This window comes from Aythya fuligula, chromosome W (assembly GCF_009819795.1).
Source record: "Aythya fuligula isolate bAytFul2 chromosome W, bAytFul2.pri, whole genome shotgun sequence".
NCBI classification, from domain to species: Eukaryota; Metazoa; Chordata; class Aves; order Anseriformes; family Anatidae; genus Aythya; species Aythya fuligula.
Genome location: NC_045594.1, coordinates 10,407,868 through 10,429,869, shown reverse-complemented (window position 1 = coordinate 10,429,869; position 22,002 = coordinate 10,407,868). Strand labels below are relative to the sequence as shown.

The window sequence follows — 22,002 nt, the reverse complement described above, 5'->3', positions numbered from 1 at the left end:
GCTAAGTCATGATCTTACTGATGGGGACTATTCCTTATATGTTTTCACTGATGGATTTACTGCTTTGAGATATTTTTTACTCTAGTATAAGAAATGGACTACTTCAAGAATACACATTTTCATTATAATAACAATTAATCAGGTTTCTTCTTTCCTCCAACAATAAGATATCTTTTTTACCTGTATGACAAACAAAAAACCAAACAAACAATAAAATAAAGCCTCAAAGAGCAGAAGATGGTTGCTTGTTTTCCAGACATTGACCATAGTAAACTGAGCAGTGAAAATTACGCACATTGCAATTGCTGGTAATAACTGGATGGTTTCACCACTCCACACATTATTCTCCAAAATGAACAGAAAATGTGACTGTAATGGATATATTCTTGCTCCAGTGAGCTAGGTAACAATATCAAACTTAGACTGCTTAATGCAAGTAGTTCCTGTGTGAGAAAGTAAGTTGTGTTTTTGCAGTAGAGAACTAATTTTCTATATTAAAAGGTAGTTGTGTAGTCATGTGTTGGGTCTGTCTGGGCTGGAGTCACCTTTCCCTGCAGCAGCCCACATAGTGCTGTGCTCTGCACTCGTAGCTGGAACAGCACTGATATCACTCCAGTGTTGTGTCTATTGCTGCATAGTGCTGGCACAGCATCAGGACTCCTTCCAAGCCCCCAGGAACCAGCGGGGAGGGGGGTGGGCAAGTGATGGGGAGGGGACATTGCCAGGGCAGCTGACCTAAACCAATCAAAGGGATATTCCATAACACCTGATGTCACACTCAGCAATAAAAAGAGGGGCTCTCGTTCCACGAGGGGGCTGTTCCTCCTGAACAACCACTACGCGTTTGAGGCCCTGCTTCCCAGGATGTGGCCGAACATCGCTCGTTGATGGGAAGTAGAGAATATTTTTTTCCCTTCTCTCTGTGCTTCCGCGCGGACTGATTGTTTCTTTTGTTTCTTTTTCTCCCCATTCCCTTTCCCTTTAATTAAACCTTTCTCATCTCAAACCTCGAGTTCTCTGTGTTGTATTTTCTCCCCCTTCCTCTTTGAGGAGAGGGGGAGTGAGAGAGCAGTTGTGGTGGAGCTCGGCTGCCCACCTGAGTAAAACCACCACAAGTAATAACAAGGAGAAATGCTAAGTAGATGCCTCTGTCCTAATCCTAGGTGAAGGCGTGTGGTACCCTGTGGGTGGTAAAGTCCACAGCAGCACATCAGGAAGAGCTGGGGATTAAGGGTTCCAAGAGTCAGCAGGGTGGGGTTGGAGACCCTGGGATTGTGCCTAAAGATAGCCCTTTGGAGAGAATGATAAGGATTTGGAAAAACAACTCAAAAACTAAGAAAAAAGATTAAAAAATGGTTTGATATTGTGTAATTGTCTGGCCTAAAAAGCTAATAAAAGGAACTTCAGTATTTTGGCCAAAATACGGGTCTGACAAAAATTCAGGCTTTAAATTTATATGTAAACAATAAGGTTCCGTTTTCAGAGGAGGAATCAAGTTATGTTCCCTATAATCCTAATATTGCACCGGAGGCAGTGGCAGCTGCTCCAGGAGGGGAGACAGGGACTGCAAATGACGCTGTCCATGGAGAAGTTGCACAGGGGAGCGTGGAGCAGCAAGAACGGAGGCAGGGGGGTCCCGGCAGGGCCTCAGGGCTGTGCAAGGCTGACGTGGGGCCGCTGCCACTCCACCCTTACCAGCAGAGAGATTAGGAGTTATAAGAAGGAAATGGAAATCTTTACGTGAGTGCCTAGCAGAACAGTCAAATCCATTTCTAAGGCCTAATTTGTATTCCTGGGGGGGAAATGTCAATCTTAATTATGTTACTCACTGGAGAAGAATGTTCAGGAGGGGAATGATTTGCCAGGCAGCTATGCAAGAATGGGAAATGTGAGAAACACTCCATAGCCAATAACTTAGGCTCAAGCGAGGATCTCAGGGAAGTTGTAATTTATTCGCGATTGCAATGGCGGGCGCCCCACAAGCAGGAAAGAGCGCATCTACTGGTTCCAAAACACAGTTTATATACTTTTTGATGACAGGACCCTCCCCTGTTTCCCCACTGAGTGGGTAATCCAGGTACACAATCTATCTGATGCTTCACAGACAATGCACGGCCTTCAGTTGCCAGCCTGTTAAATTTCAAGTTTCTTTTGACACTTTTACTGTTTAAAGTGGTAATATTTCTTCACTTATCTGACTTGACTTAACACCGTGATTTTCTCCTAATTGCTCTAAGGAGTCCGGTTGTCTGCATTTTAAAAGGTCACCTGCTAAGCTTTCTTATCACTGCAAGCATATCTCAATACCACATTCCTTCCTTCTAAACAATGTGTCCTGGTTTCAATTAGGACAGAGTTAATTTTCTTCCTAGTAGCTGGTAGAATGCTATGTTTTGGCTTAGGATGAGAAGAGTGCTGATAACACCCCGATGTTTTAATTGTTGCAGAGCAGTGCTTATACCAAGCAAAGGACATCTCAGCTTCTCGCTCTGTCCTGCCAACGGGCAGGCTGGGGGTGCAGGAAGAGCTGGGAGGGGGTAGACCCAGGACAGGTGACCCAAACTAGCCAAAGGGGTATTCCATACCATCTGACGTCATGCTAAACAATATATAGGGGTGGCTAGCCGGGAGAGTGGGGCTGGGACTGCTCAGGGTTAGGCTGGGCATCGGTTAGCGGGTGGTGGTATGCAATTGCATTGTGCATCACTTGTTTGTACACATTATTAGTAGTAGTACTATGTCCTGGTTTTAGTTAGAACAGAATTAATTTTCTTCCTAGTAGCTGGTGGAATGCTGTGTTTTGGCTTAGGATGAGAAGAGTGCTGATAACACCCCGATGTTTTAATTGTTGCAGAGCAGTGCTTACACCAAGCCAAGGACACCTCAGACTTTTGCTCTGTCCTGCCAACAGGCAGGCTGGGGGTGCAGGAAGAGCTGGGAGGGGACAAACCCAGGACAGGTGACCCGAACTACCCAAAGGGGTATTCCATACCATCTGACGTCATGCTAAACAATATATAGGGGTGGCTAGCCGGGGGGAGGGGGCCGGACTGCTCGGGGTTAGGCTGGGCATCGGTCAGCGGGTGGTGAGCAATTGCATTGTGCATCACTTGTTTGTACATATTATTATTACTTTCCTATTATCACCATTGTAACATTATTATTATTATTGTTATTATTATTTTGTTATTATTATTTTCCTGTCTTATTAAACTGTCTTTATCTCAACTCACGGGCTTCACTTTCCATTTCTCTCCCCCGTCCCAGAGAGGGAGGGGGGAGGGTGAGCGAACGGCTGCGTGGTGTTTAGCTGCCAGCTGGGTTAAACCACGACAGTCTTTTTGGCGCCCAACGTGGGGCTCGAAAGGTTGAGATAACGGCAGATCTGACCACAGTGTGTTAAACTAAAATTGGTGTAAGTATTAGACCTGCTTAATAGTCACTTGTCATAATGCTGATTGCTTTAATCTCAACTCTGCTGCGCCTGTTTTCCAAATTGAGTATTATAGTACATTATTTTCCGTATTTGCTCTCTGTCATGTTGTTTATCCTCTCCGGGCCCTGGTTTCAGATCATTATGGTACTGAGTGTTGTAGCAATGGCTTATGAGACGATGAGATATCTGGTCATGACTCTAACTTGGTATTTGTACTCAGTAACATCGTCGACTCTGTATTTTGGAAACTGTATCTTGGAAACTATTAGCAATTATACCTATTGATTTTTTCCGTTAGGAAGTCAATCTGTGGAGGGGAAAGGGGAAGATATTTTTTCTTACTTGATTACTCTCCCTTTCTCCTTCACCACCCCTGTATCCTCCTGGATCACTATGCCTTCCTCCTTCACCACCCTCTTACCCTCCGAGCTTGCTACAATAGCTCTCCAAGATATTGAATATCCTTGGGATACTCAGACCAGCATAGTCTTGTTGTTCTGCCTCCTGAATGCACTTCAGGTTCTGCTTAAAGTTAAACAACTACTTAGGAAGCTCATCCGGAGATGTGCCCGGAGGCAGTATAGTTGTGGGTGGCAGGGAGTATGGGAGGATATGGGCAGGCATCTAGAGCAGTTGGCACCCCCAGTGTTTTGGAAATTCACCCCTGAACAAGTGCAAAATCCTCAAAAACTGGCAGAATGCTTGAGAAAAAGGTGTCATGATTCTGGCAGTTCCAAAGTAACACAAATCATTGTAACATGCTGGGGCCTGGCTCATGCCTATCGAGCTGCCATTGATACTGCTATCAACTTAGTGACAGACCCTGCGGCCACTCCAAGCCCGGTGACAGATCCAACGGCCACTGTGACCCCTACGGTGGACTCTGCAGCCGCTCCAATCCCAGCTCCTGCAGCCACTCCAGTTCCAGCTCCTGCAGCCGCTCCAGTCCCAGCTCCTGCAGCCGCTCCAGTCCCAGCTCCTGCAGCCGCTCCAATCCCAGCTCCTGCAGCCACTCCAGTTCCAGCTCCTGCAGCCAATCCAGTTCCAGCTCCTGCAGCCACTCCAGTCCCAGCTCCTGCAGATGCTCCAGTCCCAGTTCCTGCAGATGCTCCTGTTCCAGCTCCTGCAGCCACTCCAGTCCCAGCTCCTGCAGCCGCTCCAGTCCCAGCTCCTGCAGCCGCTCCAGTCCCAGCTCCTGCAGCCGCTCCAGTTCCAGCTCCTGCTGCTACTCCAGCCCCAGCTCCTGCAACTGCTCCAACTCCAGTTCCTGCAGCCACTCCAGCTCCGGTTCCTGCAGCTGCTCCAGCTCCGGTTCCTGCAGCTGCTCCAGCTCCTGCAGCCGCTCCAGCTCCTGTGGCTGGGTCAGAGAAAAGAGCTGTAGCAGTGCAAGTTGACCCTGCAGAGGGTATTCCAACCCCTGTGGCAGACCCTGTAACGGGGTCAGAGAAACGAGCTGTAGCAGTGCAAGTCGACCCTGCAGAGGGTATTCCAACCTCTGTGGCAGACCCTGTAACAAGGTCAGAGAAACGAGCTGTAGCAGTGCAAGTCAACCCTGCAGAGGGTATTCCAACCTCTGTGGCAGACCCTGTAACAAAGTCAGAGAAACGAGCAGTAGCAGTGCAAGCTGCCCCTGTAGAGAAGGTGAAAAAATGGTATAGAGATTCAGGTCGTTTAGAACGCAGAGAGTCTTCTGCCAAATCTAGGTATAGAGACGACGGAGACGACGACGACGCTGGGCCATCAAGGGTTCAGGAGGAGGAAGATGAGGATGCCGAAAAATCAACAGTAACTACCCGAAGCCTAAACGAGCGTGAGTTACGAGATGTGCGAAAAGATTTTGGTCGCTGTATAGGTGAGCAGCTTGTCACCTGGCTGCTCCGATGCTGGGACACTGGAGCCAATTGTGTGGAATTAGACGGCAGGGAAGCCAAGCGACTGGGATCCCTTGCTAGAGACGCAGGCATTGACAAAGCAATTGCAGATGGAGCACAATCTCACAGCCTCTGGAGGCGTCTCCTCTCAGCTGTGAGGGAAAGGTATCCCTTCAAGGAAGAACTTGTATGTCTACCAGGCAAGTGGACCACTATGGAGAAGGGAATCCAGTACCTGAGGGAATTAGCCGTACGGGAAGTGATTTATGAGGATCCAGACCTCAGACAAACATCCAAAGATCCAGATGAAGTCAGGTGTACACGACCCATGTGGCGGAAGTTTGTACGGAGTGCACCATCATCATATGCCAGCTCATTGGCAATAATGGCCTGGAAAGAGGATGAGGAACCCACAGTGGATGAAGTGGCTAAACAACTCCGGCAGTACGAAGAAAGTCTCTCCTCTTCCTTACAGGCCTGCGTCTCAGCTGTGGAGAAACTTTCTGAAGAGTTCCACCAACTTAAAGAGAATCTATCTTCATCCCCACCTGAACCAACCAGTGTCCACCGACCAAAAGAGAACACTTGGGAGAAACTTTCTGAAAAGGTTCACCAACTTGAAGAGAGATTATTCTCCTCCGCACCTGTACAGAGCAGTGTCTCAGCTATCAGGGGTAGTCGTTCATCCACACAAGGAAGACGATATGGTGGGTACTCACCCCGTGCCACCCTGTGGTTTTACTTACGAGACCATGGAGAGGACATGAGAAAATGGGATGGAAAATCTACTGCGACCCTAGAGGCACGGGTACGTGAGTTGCAAAAGAAAACAATCAAGAAAAAGGGATTCTCTGAAAAGTTTGCTGCTCCAACTTCCAGCAGACAGTCCTTCAAACATAGAAATGAAGAAGATTCTGACCAGGATTAGGGGAGCCCTGCCTCCAGCCAGGGGGAGGAAAGGGACAATCGAGTTTATTGGACTGTGTGGATTCGATGGCCTGGCACGTCAGACGCACAGAAGTATAAGGCTTTAGTAGACACCGGTGCACAATGTACTATAATGCCATCGAGCTATAAAGGACCAGAGCCCATCTATATTTGTGGAGTGACAGGCGGATCTCAGCAGTTGACTGTATTGGAGGCTGAAGTGAGTCTGACTGGGAATGAGTGGGAAAAGCACCGCATTGTGACTGGCCCGGATGCTCCATGTATCCTTGGCATAGACTATCTTAGAAGAGGATATTGCAAGGACCCAAAAGGGATCCGGTGGGCTTTTGGTATAGCTGCCTTAGAGACAGAAGGCATTAAACAATTATCTACCTTGCCTGGTCTCTCAGAGGACCCCTCTGTTGTGGGGTTGCTGAGGGTCGAAGAACAGCAAGTGCCAATCGCTACCACAACTGTGCACCGGCGGCAATATCGCACCAACCGAGACTCCCTGATTCCCATCCATAAGCTAATTCGTCAATTGGAGAGCCAAGGAGTGATCAGCAAGACTCATTCACCTTTCAATAGTCCCATATGGCCAGTGCGAAAGTCTAATGGCGAGTGGAGACTAACAGTGGACTATCGTGGCCTGAACGAAGTGACACCACCACTGAGTGCTGCAGTGCCGGACATGCTGGAACTTCAGTACGAACTTGAATCGAAGGCAGCCAAGTGGTACGCCACAATTGATATCGCTAATGCATTTTTCTCCATCCCTCTAGCAGCAGAGTGCAGGCCACAATTTGCCTTCACTTGGAGGGGAGTCCAATATACTTGGAATCGACTGCCCCAGGGGTGGAAACACAGCCCTACCATTTGCCATGGGCTGATCCAGTCTGCGCTGGAGCAGGGGGAAGCTCCTGAACACCTGCAGTACATCGATGACATTATTGTGTGGGGTGACACAGCAGAGGAAGTTTTTGAGAAAGGGAAGAAAATAGTCCAAATCCTTCTGAAAGCCGGTTTTGCCATAAAACAAAATAAAGTCAAAGGACCTGCACGAGAGATCCAGTTTTTAGGAATAAAATGGCAAGATGGACGTCGTCAAATCCCAATGGATGTGATCAACAAAATAACAGCTATGTCTCCACCAACTAACAAAAAAGAAACACAGACTTTCCTAGGTGTTGTGGGGTTTTGGAGAATGCACATCCCAAATTACAGTCTGATTGTAAACCCGCTCTACCAAGTAACCCGTAAGAAGAATGAGTTTGAATGGGGCCCTGAGCAACGACAAGCCTTTGAACAAATCAAGCAGGAAATAGTCCATGCAGTAGCCCTTGGGCCAGTTCGAACAGGACCAGATGTAAAGAATGTGCTCTACACTGCAGCCGGGGAGAACGGCCCCACCTGGAGCCTCTGGCAGAAAGAACCTGGGGAAACTCGAGGTCGGCCCCTGGGGTTTTGGAGTCGGGGATACAGAGGATCTGAGGCCCGCTATACTCCAACTGAAAAGGAGATATTGGCAGCATATGAAGGAGTTCGATCTGCTTCGGAGGTGGTCGGTACTGAAGCGCAGCTCCTCCTAGCACCCCGATTGCCAGTACTAGGCTGGATGTTCAAGGAAAGAGTCTCTTCTACGCATCATGCAACTGATGCTACGTGGAGCAAGTGGGTTGCACTGATTACTCAACGGGCTCGAATAGGAAACCCCAGTCGCCCAAGAATCTTGGAAGTGATTATGGACTGGCAAGAAGACAAATACTTTGGGATGTCATCCGAGGAGGAGGTGGGTCGTGCTGAAGAAGCCCCACTGTACAACCAGTTACCAGAGAATGAAAAGAAATATGCCCTGTTCACTGATGGGTCCTGTCGTATTGTGGGGAAGCATCGGAGATGGAAGGCTGCTGTATGGAGTCCTACACGACGAGTTGCAGAAGCTGCTGAGGAAGAAGGTGAATCGAGTCAGTTTGCAGAAGTGAAAGCCATTCAGCTGGCTTTAGACGTTGCTGAACGAGAAAAATGGCCAGTTCTCTATCTCTACACAGATTCATGGATGGTAGCAAATGCCCTGTGGGGATGGTTACAGCAATGGAAGCAAAACAACTGGCAGCGCAGGGGCAAACCCATCTGGGCTGCTGCTTTGTGGCAAGACATTGCTGCTCGGGTAGAGAACCTGGCTGTGAAAGTACGTCACGTAGATGCTCATGTGCCCAAGAATCGGGCTACTGAAGAACATCAAAACAACCAGCAGGTGGATCAGGCTGCTAAGATTGAAGTAGCTCAGGTGGACCTGGATTGGCAGCACAAAGGTGAATTATTTATAGCCCGATGGGCCCATGACACCTCAGGCCATCAAGGTAGAGATGCAACATACAGATGGGCTCGTGATCGAGGGGTGGACCTGACCATGGACGCTATAGCACAGGTTATTCATGACTGTGAAACATGCGCTGCAATCAAGCAAGCCAAACGGTCAAAGCCTCTTTGGTATGGAGGACGATGGCTGAAATATAAATATGGAGAGGCCTGGCAGATTGATTACATCACACTCCCTCAAACTCGCAATGGCAAGCGCCACGTATTTACAATGGTGGAAGCAACCACCGGATGGCTGGAAACATATCCTGTGCCTCATGCCACCGCCCGGAACACTATCCTGGGCCTTGAAAAGCAAGTCCTATGGCGACATGGTACCCCAGAAAGAATAGAGTCAGACAATGGAACTCATTTCCGAAACAAACTTATAGACACTTGGGCCAAAGAACATGGTATTGAGTGGGTGTATCACATCCCCTATCATGCACCAGCCTCCGGGAAAGTTGAACGATACAACGGACTGTTAAAGACTACATTGAAAGCAATGGGCGCTGGAACATTCAAAAATTGGGATACGCATTTGGCAAAGGCCACCTGGTTAGTCAATACTAGGGGATCTGCCAACCGAGCTGGACCTGCCCAATCAAACCTGTTACGTACTGTAGATGGGGATAAAGTTCTTGTAGTGCATGTAAGAAATATGCTGGGTAAAACAGCCTGGGCTACTCCTGCCTCAGGAAAAGGCAAACCTATTCGTGGAATTGTTTTCGCTCAGGGACCTGGATACACTTGGTGGGTGATGCAAAAGAACGGAGAGGTCCGGTGTGTACCTCAAGGAGATTTAATACTGGGTGAGAATAGCCCATGAACTGAATTGTACCATGTTAATTACTATATCATACTGTATGTTACCACTACCATGACTACTATAGGTGACTAATTAGAATGTATGGAAAAGAGCGTAACCTGAGCATGACATAAATGGTATGGAATAAGGGGTGGATAGATGTCCTGGTTTCAGTTAGAACAGAATTAATTTTCTTCCTAGTAGCTGGTGGAATGCTGTGTTTTGGCTTAGGATGAGAAGAGTGCTGATAACACCCCGATGTTTTAATTGTTGCAGAGCAGTGCTTATACCAAGCCAAGGACACCTCAGACTTTTGCTCTGTCCTGCCAACGGGCAGACTCGGGGTGCAGCAAGAGCTGGGAGGGGGTAGACCCAGGACAGGTGACCCAAACTAGCCAAAGGGGTATTCCATACCATCTGACGTCATGCTAAACAATATATAGGGGTGGCTAGCCGGGAGAGTGGGGCTGGGACTGCTCGGGGTTAGGCTGGGCATCGGTCAGCGGGTGGTGAATAATTGCATTGTGCATCACTTGTTTGTACATATTATTATTATTTTCCTATTATCACCATTGTAACATTATTGTTATTATTGTTATTATTATTTTGTTATTATTATTTTCCTGTCTTATTAAACTGTCTTTATCTCAACTCACGGGCTTCACTTTCCATTTCTCTCCCCCGTCCCAGAGAGGGAGGGGGGAGGGTGAGCGAACGGCTGCGTGGTATTAAGCTGCCAGCCGGGTTAAACCACGACAGTATTATAGCACATTATTTTCCTTATGTGCTCTCTGTCATGTTGTTTATCCTCTCCGGGCCCTGGTTTAAGATCATTATGGTACTGTGTGTTATAACAGTGGCTTATGAGACGGAGAGATATCTGGTCATGACTCTAACTTGGTATTTGTACTCAATAACGTCGTTGATTCTATACTTTGGAAACCGTATCTCGGAAACTATTAGCAATTATGCCTGTTGCATTTTTCATCAGGGAGCAAATCTGAGGAGGGGAAAGGGGAAGATATTTTTTCTTACTCGTTCACTCTCCCTTTCTCCTTCACCACCCTCTTATCCTCCAAGCTTGTTACAATAGCTCTCCAAGATATTGAATATCCTTGGGATACTTAGACCAGCATGGTCTTGTTGTTATGCCTCCTGAATGCACTTCAGGTTTTGCTTAAAGTTAAACAACTACTTAGGAATCTCATCCAGAGATCTGGAGGCAGGATAGTTGTGAGTGGCAGGGAGTATGGGAGGATATGGGCAGGCATCTAGAGCAGTGGGCACCCCCAGTGTTTTGGAAATTCACCCCTGAACAACTGTAAAATCTTAAAAAACTGGCAGAATGCTTGAAAAAAAGGTGTAATGACTCTGGCAGTTCCAGAGTGACACAGATGCTGGGGCCTGGCTGATGCCTATCAAGCTGCAATTGATACTATCAACTTAGTGACAGACCCTGAGGCCACTCCAAGTCCTATGACAGATCCAACTCCGACCCCTACGATGGACCCTGCAGCCGCTCCAGCTCCTGCAGCCACTCCAGCTCCTGTGGCTGGATCAGAGAAACGAGCTGTAGCAGTGCAAGTCGCACTTGCACAGACAAGATGAAAAAATGGTATAGGGATTCAGGTCGTTCAGAATGCAAAGTCTTCTGCCAAGTCTAGGTATAGAGACAACGATGCTGGGCCATCATGGATTCAGCAGGAGGAAGATGAGGATGCTGAACAATCAACAGTAACTACCCGAAACCTATACCAGTGTGAGATACGAGATGTGCGAAAAGATTTTGGTTGTTGCATAGGTGAGCAGATTGTCACCTGGCTCCTCCATTGCTGGGACACCGGAGCCAATTGTGTGGAATTAGAGGGCAGGGAAGCCAGACAGCTGGGATCCCTTACTAGAGATGCAGGCATTGAAAAAGCAATTGCAGATGGAGCACAATCTCACAGCCTCTGGAGGCGTCTCCTCTCAGCTGTGAGGGAAAGGTATCCCTTCAAGGAAGAACTTGTATGTCTACCAGGCAAGTGGACCGCTATGGAGAAGGGAATCCAGTACCTGAGGGAATTACCATACGGGAGGTGATTTATGAGGACCCAGACCTCAGACAAACATCCATAGATCCAGATGAAGTCAGGTGTACATGACCCATGTGGCGGAAGTTTGTACGGAGTGCACCATCATCATATGCCAGCTCATTGGCAATAATGGCCTGGAAAGAGGATGAGGAACCCACAGTGGATGAAGTGGCTAAACAACTTCGGCAGTACGAAGAAAGTCTCTCCTCTTCCTTACAGGCCTGCATCTCAGCTGTGGAGAAACTTTCTGAAGAGTTCCACCAACTTAAAGAGAATCTATCTTCCTCCCCACCTGAACCAACCAGTGTCCACCAACTAAAAGAGAACACTTGGGAGAAACTTTCTGAAAAGGTTCACCAAGTTGAAGAGAGATTATTTTCCTCCCCACCTGTACAAAGCAGCGTCTCAGCTATCAGGGGTAAGCATTCATCCGCACAAGGAAGACGATATGGTGGGCACACACCCCGTGCCACCCTGTGGTTTTATTTACGAGACCATGGACAGGACGTGAGAAAATGGGATGGAAAATCTACCGTGACCCTAGAGGCACGGGAATGTGAGTTGCAAAAGAAAACAATCGGGAAAAAGGGATTCTCTGAAAAGTTTGCTGCTCCAACTTCCAGCAGACAGTCTTTCAAACACAGAAACGATATGGCATCATGCTAAACAATATATTGGGATTGGCTAGCCGGGGGAGTGGGGCCGGGACTGCTCAGGGTTAGGCTGGGCATCGGCCAGCGGATGGTGAGCAATTGCATTGTGCATCACTTGTTTGTACACATTAGTAGTAGTATTATCATCATTGTTGTTATTATTATTATTGTTATTATTGTTTTTCTGTCTTAATAAACTGTCTTTATCTCAACTCACAGGCTTTACTTTCCCGTTTCTCTCCCCCATCCCAGAGAGGGAGGGGGGAGGGTGAGCAAACGGCTGTGTGGTGTTTAGCTGCCAGCCGGGTTAAACCACGACAGACATGAAAAGTGACACAAATTGATAGCAGTCTTGTTGCCATCAGACTGTAAAAGAATTAAAATGAAGGTAGATGTACATGTTAGACTGAATACATACCTAGCCAAACGTCCAACAGGATCCAATAACAGCTACTGGAAAGGGGAAAAATAGGGTAACTTTGTAGCAGTATTACAGTCAACATACCCTGCCAAATTATGTAAAAATGCATTTGCTTCAATTCAATACTCCCTTTACAAGATCATTTGTGATTGTCAGTAGGACTAAACCTAAACACAGAGAAACAAATGACACAGACTCGAATGGCTCTCTGGAGTCAGGTCTAGATTCCTGCAGCTATAAGCAGAAAAATTAAAAAACTAATATATCTTAGTCCATTTTGTTTTCAAGTTTCTGAAGTAATCAAAAAATATATTTTTCCACTGCCAACCTAAGTTCATTTACTACTGAACTACTTGCTTTTGTAGTCACGCTGATCTTCAGTTACAAAGCTGAGCTCTCACCTGAGCTTTACCCTTGTTATCCATATTCAGCTTCTTTGTTAGCCAAACAAGCCACATTATTTTGTTTTGTCTAGATGGACTTTTCTCTCTGATCCTTCTGCTCCTGTCTTTCCTGAACAGGGATATACAGAAGCAGAACTTAGCAGTACTTTATGCAGAGGAAATAACCCTTTCCTCTTTCGCTGGAAAGGCCTCACTTGAGATATCAAACAACATTGAATGAGATTAACTTCTTTACTGACTGACGGTAGAAATCCTCTCTGTTAAAATAATAACTAGCGTCCTTAAGACTGTTATAAATGGCTCAGGATTCAAATTAGGATTAAATAAAAAAATAGGATTTATTGAAAGAATATAAAGGAATAGAGGTAAGCAAACAGCGCTGGGTGCACCGGGAGTCTCCGCTCCACCAGGACGCACACCAGTTACATCAAGCAGCTGATTTTTATGCTCCTAGACTAATACATATTCATTACTACTTCTAAAAAAATAGATTATTATAATTAGCTTCCGGGGTCCAGTCCCTCCTACTGGAACATGCGCAGTCTCTTCTGGGGGTCTCTTCTGGGGGTCTCTAGGGGTCTTTCATGCTGAAGGCTCGTAGTCTTCCTCTCCCCCTTTGTACTTACTGGGCACCATCCCAAGTTTATAGAACATTCTCTGCAAGTCTTGTCTCCCAGCCGTCCTTCAGCTTCTTTTTCCTTCCTCTTAATCTCTCGCCCCCCCTAACCAGATACCAAAGATCCGCATAGTATCCCATAACAGTCACTAGTTGTTATCAGTTGTTCTGAAACTCCCAGACATCAAACACAAACAGCTTTCTTATTTGACGCTTCACGAGTAATTAAAACATTCTTCCCCAGCCATTCACAGACACATCTATAGCAGTGTTAAGTTAATCTCGAAGAAGACAGGAAAAAAAAAGGCTGTAACTGTTAGAAATAGAAGTCCGGAATAACAAAAGCAAACAGGTTCATAAATTTAAGGAGTGTTTTCTGAAGACGTGATAAATTGACTAGAATGAGGGGGAGACTGGGACACACTGCATCTGTGGTTCAAGAATTAAATTGCCAGTGCAGGGCCCAGAGGCAGACAGGATTCAAACAGAATTGTTCTTTATGGACACGAATTGTTAAAACATTCCTCACAATCCCTTATCTTCTTTTTAATATCAACAATTCGTGTCACTTCTGTTGTTAATAACTGGATTTCATCAGTCCGTTCTTGGAGGGTCCAATTCTTAAACATCATAATTGACATATCCCCTTCCTTTTTTAATGAAGTTATTACAAATGTACTATTTATCACCTGGTGTATTAATAATGTAAGACAAGGTATCATACAAGGTATAAACAATAACATCATTACACCACATAACAATAAAAATAACACTCTTTTAACCCATGGTCCAGCAGGCAGCCATGAAAATAAATCCCACTCCATATCCTTCCAGGTTTGTGTTTGCTTGCTCACCTGCCCCCCCTCCTTCTCTGGGATGGGAGAGAGAAATGGGAAAGTGAAGCCTGTGAGTTGAGATAAAAACAAGAAGATAATAACAATAATAACAATAATGATGATAATAGTACTACTAGTAATAATGTGTACGAAACAAGTGATGCACAATGCAATTGCTCACCACCTGCTGTCCGATGCCCAACCTAACCCCGAGCAGTCCGGCCCTCCTCCCAGCCTGCCTGCTGGCAGGACAGTGAGAAGCTGAATTTGGTTTGGTCCTTGGCTTGGTGTAAGCACTGCTCTGTAACAATTAAAACAATTAAAACATCATCATATTATTAACATTCTTCTCATCCTAAACCAGAACATAACATTCTATCAGCTACTAGGAAGAAACACCCTTTTTATCAATCTTTAAACAGCAATTACTAAAGCTAAATTTTCCACAGAATTCTCCTTCTTGTGCTAGTAAATAATCCAAAGCTAGGCAATTTTGATACAAAGCAGTTCTCATCATTTATAACTATTTCTATTACAGCTAATAACCTAATTATTCTATTAAGTATATATACTGGGGTCCTATAGTCCCAGGATCTGTCTTCTGCCCACGTAGCTGGATCATAATAGGCAAACGCCTTCAGTCAAGGAGTTAGGCCCGCTTTCAGGGTCAATTCAGGCTTGTGTTACCGTTCAGCCTGTCAGGGTGATCCAGCTCCTGTAAAATGATCACAATTTTATATAGGTTTAAAAAAGAGGTTTTTTATGTTATTTTCTCGGGACAACCTGATCTTAGTGTGGGAGAAGTCCGGTCGAGGCCCTCTCACTCGGCAGTCAATACCCATAGGGGTTGCCTCCCTCGGTAGACCATACACACCGCAGTGGAGGGTCCTGCCCCGGTCTTGCCTTCTCCCTTTTCTCCCTTTAGGCTTGTCCCCTTTATTTGGCATCCTTAATTCATGCAGAGCCTCGTTGCCAGAATATTAGTTCTCCCTTAGCTTGAGTTTCAGTTTCCCAGGAGCGGACTCAACCCTCCAAGTTTCAGTAGTTAATGGTCCTTTTATTCTGGATGCATGGGTCCCTTTCTGCAGTTCTCACAGCTGTTTCAGTAGTCAGTAAAACAAGGTACAATCCCTCACATCAGGGATTCAGTGATTCTTCCCTCCCATGGCTGCTTGTTGAAACACTTTCTTTTTTATCTTCTGACAAGTTAAGCAACGGTTATGTAATTTGCTTTGCCGTAGCAGGATTCATCTGATAGCCATGGCTACATTCACATTTGTAGCTACCTTTCAGGTTGATACACATTTGACTACAGATACCAGGGTTTTGGCATTTATCACTATCTCCGCAGTTTCCCAGCTGGACAGTCACATTCATTTATGTTGCATTCCTTCAGGGGCTCATCACCCCAGTCCTTGCAGTCTCTCTGCTGATTACACACTTTATTGATATCTATGCATTCTCCACTTCTGCAGTTGAATTTGCCAGGTCCAGAGCACTGAATAACATTGTTACAGTTTGCTTCATCAGTGCCATCCAGACAGTCTCTCACACCACTGCACTGCCTACTCCTATGGACACAGTTCCCATCTTCACATCTGAACTGGTCTGGCCTGCAGGTCCAGGAAGGGCAGTTAATTTCATCACTTCCATCCTTACAATAAGGATCTCTGTCACATTGCCACAATTCTCTTCATCTTCTCCACTGTCACAGTCTTTTTCACCATCACATTTCCATGACACTGTTCTCATATGACACAGCTCAGCACTTTCGTCAGACCCATCTTCACAATCCGGATCCCCATCACACTGCCATCTGTTTGGCACACACTGACCACTGTTGCACACAAAGTCAGATTCAGCACACATCTTCTTCACACAAGCACTCTCATCACTGCCATGTGAGCAGTCTTCACATTTTGCTCTAGCACCGTCGTCAGCAGTGCACAGTCAGGCGAAGGCGAGCAGCAGGCAGAGCGCCCCGCACCGTCACCTGTGTCACTTATACTACTCCTATTACCCATGCTGTTAGTGTCAGTGGCATCCTCCTTTTCTTTTTGCCACTGACCATTCACCACAACTGGATGAGACACATGATTACTAGTTAGGAAAGAGAGTGTTACCGTCTGCTATACGGCTGCAGGCAGTGCCAGCTGCAACCTTAGGTTTGTGAAAGAGCCTGCCGGTGGTCATTTGGCAGTGTAATCTGCATCTCTGCACTCCTGCCCTTCAATAGAGCTAAGTCGTCATTAGTAATGGTTATAACACCAATCTGGGGACTAACAGTCTTTTTTGCATTGCAAGATAAACCTTTTATAAAAAGAATGCTAGAGTGAAGCCGCTGCTGCCGCTGCCTCCATGGTTACGTCAGACAGGCTGCAGGGTCCTGATGTCCGCCCCTCTGCTCTGTGCCGACTCGCCTCACGGTGAGAGTCGACTGCCGGTCTCCACTGACGCCTCTGATCTCCCGTAGCAACTCGATCTCGGATGTCCCGAAATTACTTCAATTTCCCCGCGTTTTGCAGCTTCTGTCAGGTCTATTCTGTGTCTCTCAGAGCCGTCCGTGGCTCTGCAGCGTCTCTCAGGGCTCTCTCCGTCCAGCGGTAGTCCCTCCGTAGTTTCTCTGGTCTCCCAGCGCCGCTCCAGTCTCTCGGCGCCGCTCCGGTCTCTCGGCCTGTTCAGGTCTCAGCGAGTCCAGGTCTCGGCCTGTGCGGGCCTCATATGTTGCAGGAAGCACGGCCGAAAGCACCAGTAGAGTCAGATCATGCTCCTGCCTTTTTCTTGTCACAGTCAAAACATTTAAGAGCAAAAATAGGATACACAGGATACACAAGATACACCGGGCCCATATATTAGGCACCACCACTCAAAACTTGGATAAAACAGCACTTCTTTTCAGTCTGTCAAGCACTTCGTTCGTCTCTGCCCTTGTGGAGAGTACGGAACCATGGATCGGAACTCTGCACTCGCTTTGCAGCAACGCTGCGTCTCACTCACACAGCACAATCGCACACGGAGGCCTCCAGCACATCTCATTCATACCACAGGAATATAATTTAGAACGATAACCAACCAAACAAGTATTGTCTCTGACTGTGTTCTTCGTGAAGTGACTTGTAACACTTTGTTTCAAACCCTTACATTTACACAAATACTTTCAACACAAAATACATACAATATGCAAATATTACAATATACAAAATGTCAACACAAAATACATACATAAAAACACATACAATTATTAACACTCCAGTTAATATCCCTCCAGCAGCCGAAAACATACCGTTTGTCTGCAGTTTCAGGAGATCTTTGCTCCTGCGGTGAGCAGCTGAGAGTGGAGTCCCCTCCGAGCAAAACACTCAGGGTGCACCTAGGGGTGTCCACGCTGCAGCAGATCCCACAGCTGAGCAGAGTGTCTTCTGCCTGGCTCTCCAAAATGACTCACAGAAAGCTGACTCCACAATCAGTAAGATTGTAAAGTAGGTATGTTTACTCAATTCTATGCAGCACAGGGCGGGTAGTCCCGCTAAAGTCGTACACGCCTAATGTGGCAAATTGCTTTAGTAAAGAGTTACATATACATGAACATTCCTATACATATTCCTAACCTGTCCCTTTGTGAACAGTCCTCCTTATCTCAGACCCCTTGATTAAAGTCTGAACCATGAGGTTGTTTTTGATCTGGTTCTCGGGGTCCGAGAGGCTCCTGTTATCTGGAGGTATAAGTGCAGCACAGCACAGTAGCACATATTCATTCTTAATCAATTGCTCTCTAATTTCTAATTCCAATGTTTCAGCTTGCTCTTTTCCGGATCCACAGGTATTCTACTATTAATGTTCAAAGCCTGACAGACCCCGTCCTCCGTGGATCAAAATACATGGGGTCTTAAGGGTTCTTTTGGTCATTCTGTCATAAAATACTGGATCATTTTTAATTTACTCTTTAATTTTCTGGGGCCCCTATTGTTCCAATTTCTAATCATTATTCATAATGGACTTTTTGGTCATATATCTGGTAATTTGCTCCCTTTCTGGTCCTTGGTCTTTGATTTTATCTGACCCATCCGGGAATTTTACTAGTGGCAATTCCCACAGCCCTTGGTTGCCCCCAGTGAGAGTGTCTTGCAGGGGGTTTAGGACCTATCACCCACCCACGTATCACTCCCTTCACCAGCCCAGCCCCCCCGACAGGAGATTAGAACCAGTGAGAAAACAAAAAAGACCTCCACTCTGACTTTACAAGTCTCAGTTACACTCTCACACACAAACACTGGCAACCGCACCTTTACCCAACCGGACGGTATCTTACGAATCAGTCGTCTTCATCCAGAGTCCAACTGGACGGTATCCACAAGCATCTCTGCTGTCTTCGTCTGGGATCGAACCAGACGGTATCCACAAATGACTGTCGTCTTCATCCGGTTCGATTCCGGACACCGGAATCCAACCGAACGGTATCCAAACGACCCTGTCGTCTTCGTCCGGATCTTCGCACGCAGAATTACGGGCAAAAAACAGCCGGCAAGGGAGCTCAAAAAAAAATCAAATTCTTTGCTTACCTTTATTCAGGTTCAGGATGGCATTAGTCCCGATCCGACTCAAACAGGAGCCACCAAATGGTGGGGCGCCTCTCCTAGATTAAATCAGAATTCAGGAACTATAGCCATCCCGGACGAGCCCCCAAATTGTTATAAATGGCTCAGGATTCAAATTAGGATTAAATAAAAAAATAGGATTTATTGAAAGAATATAAAGGAATAGAGGTAAGCAAACAGCGCTGGGTGCACCGGGAGTCTCCGCTCCACCAGGACGCACACCAGTTACATCAAGCAGCTGATTTTTATGCTCCTAGACTAATACATATTCATTACTACTTCTAAAAAAATAGATTATTATAATTAGCTTCCGGGGTCCAGTCCCTCCTACTGGAGCATGCGCAGTCTCCTCTGGGGTCTCTTCTGGGGGTCTCTAGGGGTCTTTCATGCTGAAGGCTCGCAGTCTTCCTCTCCCCCTTTGTACTTACTGGGCACCATCCCAAGTTTATAGAACATTCTCTGCAAGTCTTGTCTCCCAGCCGTCCTTCAGCTTCATTTTCCTTCCTCTTAATCTCTTGCCCCCCCTAACCAGATACCAAAGATCCACATAGTATCCCATAACAGTCACTAGTTGTTATCAGTTGTTCTGAAACTCCCAGACATCAAACACAAACAGCTTTCTTATTTGACGCTTCATGAGTAATTAAAACATTCTTCCCCAGCCATTCACAGACACATCTATAGCAGTGTTAAGTTAATCTCGAAGAAGACAGGAAAAAAAAGGCTGTAACTGTTAGAAATAGAAGTCCGGAATAACAAAAGCAAACAGGTTCATAAATTTAAGGAGTGTTTTCTGAAGACGTGATAAATTGACTAGAATGAGGGGGAGACTGGGACACACTGCATCTGTGGTTCAAGAATTAAATTGCCAGTGCAGGGCCCAGAGGCAGACAGGATTCAAACAGAATTGTTCTTTATGGACACGAATTGTTAAAACATTCCTCACAAGACTAATACATATACCAGCTGATCATGCTGGCTGGAGTTACAGACAAAATTAACAACAACAAAAAAAAAACAGCTTCAAAATGAGGGCAGATGTCCATCATATATCCCTTTTACAGGGGTCCATTTCTAGCCATGAATCATTAATTAACTTTGTTAATATGTCTGAAGAAGTGCAAATGTTTTAATGAATAATTAATAAATAAGAATTTATTCAAACCAATTGCTTTACAGAAGTATAAAATTCAAGTCACCAAGTGTTCCTCTTATTTTTTTTTTTATTTTTTTTTCTTTTTTTCTTTGCAAGGGAGGCTGAGTAGCATCTATGCTTCACTACTTTTCTTTCTGTCTTTAGGAAACTGCGTATTCTTTTTACAGCTATACCTGGTAAGTGATACTGGGGAATGTGACTTTGTATCCATCAAACTTTTAGTTGCTACCTTCTAAATGTTCTCTATGGTATTAAGCTTAATACCAAAGTATCAATATAACCAAATATTATTTTTTTTTTCATATTTATTACACTTATTGGCTTTAATTATTGCCAGAATTTCTGGCAGGTAAGTGAAAGAAATTGAAACAGTGACAAAAGATTGGTTAGAGCATCAAAATTAGGTTCAGAATGTCTCTCAAATTTACTGAACTACTTGTCTCTTTAAACAAGCCCTTTTACTGTTTTAACAAATAAGAATCATGCCTAGTACTCTTTCTTATCATCCATGGCTAACAGTAATTGTAAAATCACTGAGCTGATACCAGAAGCATAGCAGTGCTTGCATGTAACTCAGAATTAATGCTTATACCACTTTAATGCAATTAGTTACTTATCAATTTGCTACAGTATTAATTAAAGGTTTTTTTTTTAATCAAAATACGTCAAACATGAGGAAAAAAATAAAATGAAGGAAGCTCTTTGCATACATTTGAGATGAAATCATGGCCTCATAGAAAGAAATAGGAGTGTTGTTCTTGTCTGCTTTTTTTAGGCCTGTGTGTATTTTGAATTTTTGTGCTCTTTCTATATCAACAACATCAACAAAAAAAAAGATCACAGAATCACAGAATCAAAGAATCATCTAGGTTGGAAGAGACCTCCAAGATCACCTAGTCCAACCTCTGACCTAACACTAACCAGCCCTCCACTAAATCATATCACTAAGCTCTACATCTAAATATCTTTTAAAGACCAAAGACCTCCAGAGATGGTGACTCAACTACTTCCCTGGGCAGCCCATTCCAATGCCTAACAACCCCCTCAGCAAAGAAGTTCTTCCTAATATCCAATTTAAAAGATATTTGCTTTACCTATAACAGCCTCTAGGAATATAAGCAGTCTACATTAATGATGTATAAAAAACAGTTTCCAGGCCCACTAAAGTAATCTTACAAATGAAAGACAACCTTATAATACTAGAAAATGATTTTAAAAGCATAGACCTCTTCTGTTCTGAATACTTAATAGATTTCTTGCAATACCAAGATCCTTAGATGAAGGGTTTCTATATACTGCCTTTTCTTAGATGAGATGCAAATTCTTTGAATACTCCTATATGGGTCCTGGCTTACTCCTATCAAACACTATTTAACATCATCCAGCACCTTGAAGAGAGGGAGGAAGTCTCTGAGTCTGATGACCAGATAACACATGCTGTGGCTGACCCAGAGGACCAACCGACTATGGTATCAGTTGCTCCCATAGTCAAGTTAAAACAATGGAAACGGAAGTCAGCTCATTTAGTAAGGAAAGAAGCTCCTCCTAAGGATGAGGGAGAAGAGGAAAAGGCAGGCAGCTCTAAAGCAGCGTCATCATGGCAACATCAGGGAGAAGAGACTGAAATCATAAATCAATCAGAAACTACTCGATCTCTATCCTTGAGTGAGTTGTGAGAAATACGAAAGGATTATGGTCATCATCCAGGTGAGCACATCCTCACCTGGCTGCTTCGATGCTGGGATGCAGGGGCCAATAGCCAACAATTAGAAGGCAATGAAGCCAAGCAGCTGGGATGCCTCTCTAGAGAAATGGTAATTGACAAAGTAACTGGGAAGGAGGCACA

At 45.3% G+C, this 22,002-nt stretch overlaps 1 protein-coding gene across 1 annotated transcript in view; it reads left to right on the top strand.

The window, feature by feature from the left end:
• LOC116501292 (very low-density lipoprotein receptor-like) overlaps positions 1 to 20,392 on the top strand; it is a 51,458-nt gene extending 31,066 nt beyond the window's left edge. The window contains exons 3-4 of the mRNA XM_032206810.1: positions 18,722 to 18,912; positions 20,301 to 20,392. Of these exons, the coding sequence (XP_032062701.1) occupies positions 18,722 to 18,912; positions 20,301 to 20,392 (283 nt within the window). The remainder of the gene's footprint in view (positions 1 to 18,721; positions 18,913 to 20,300) is intronic.
• Positions 20,393 to 22,002: the final 1,610 nt, after the last annotated feature.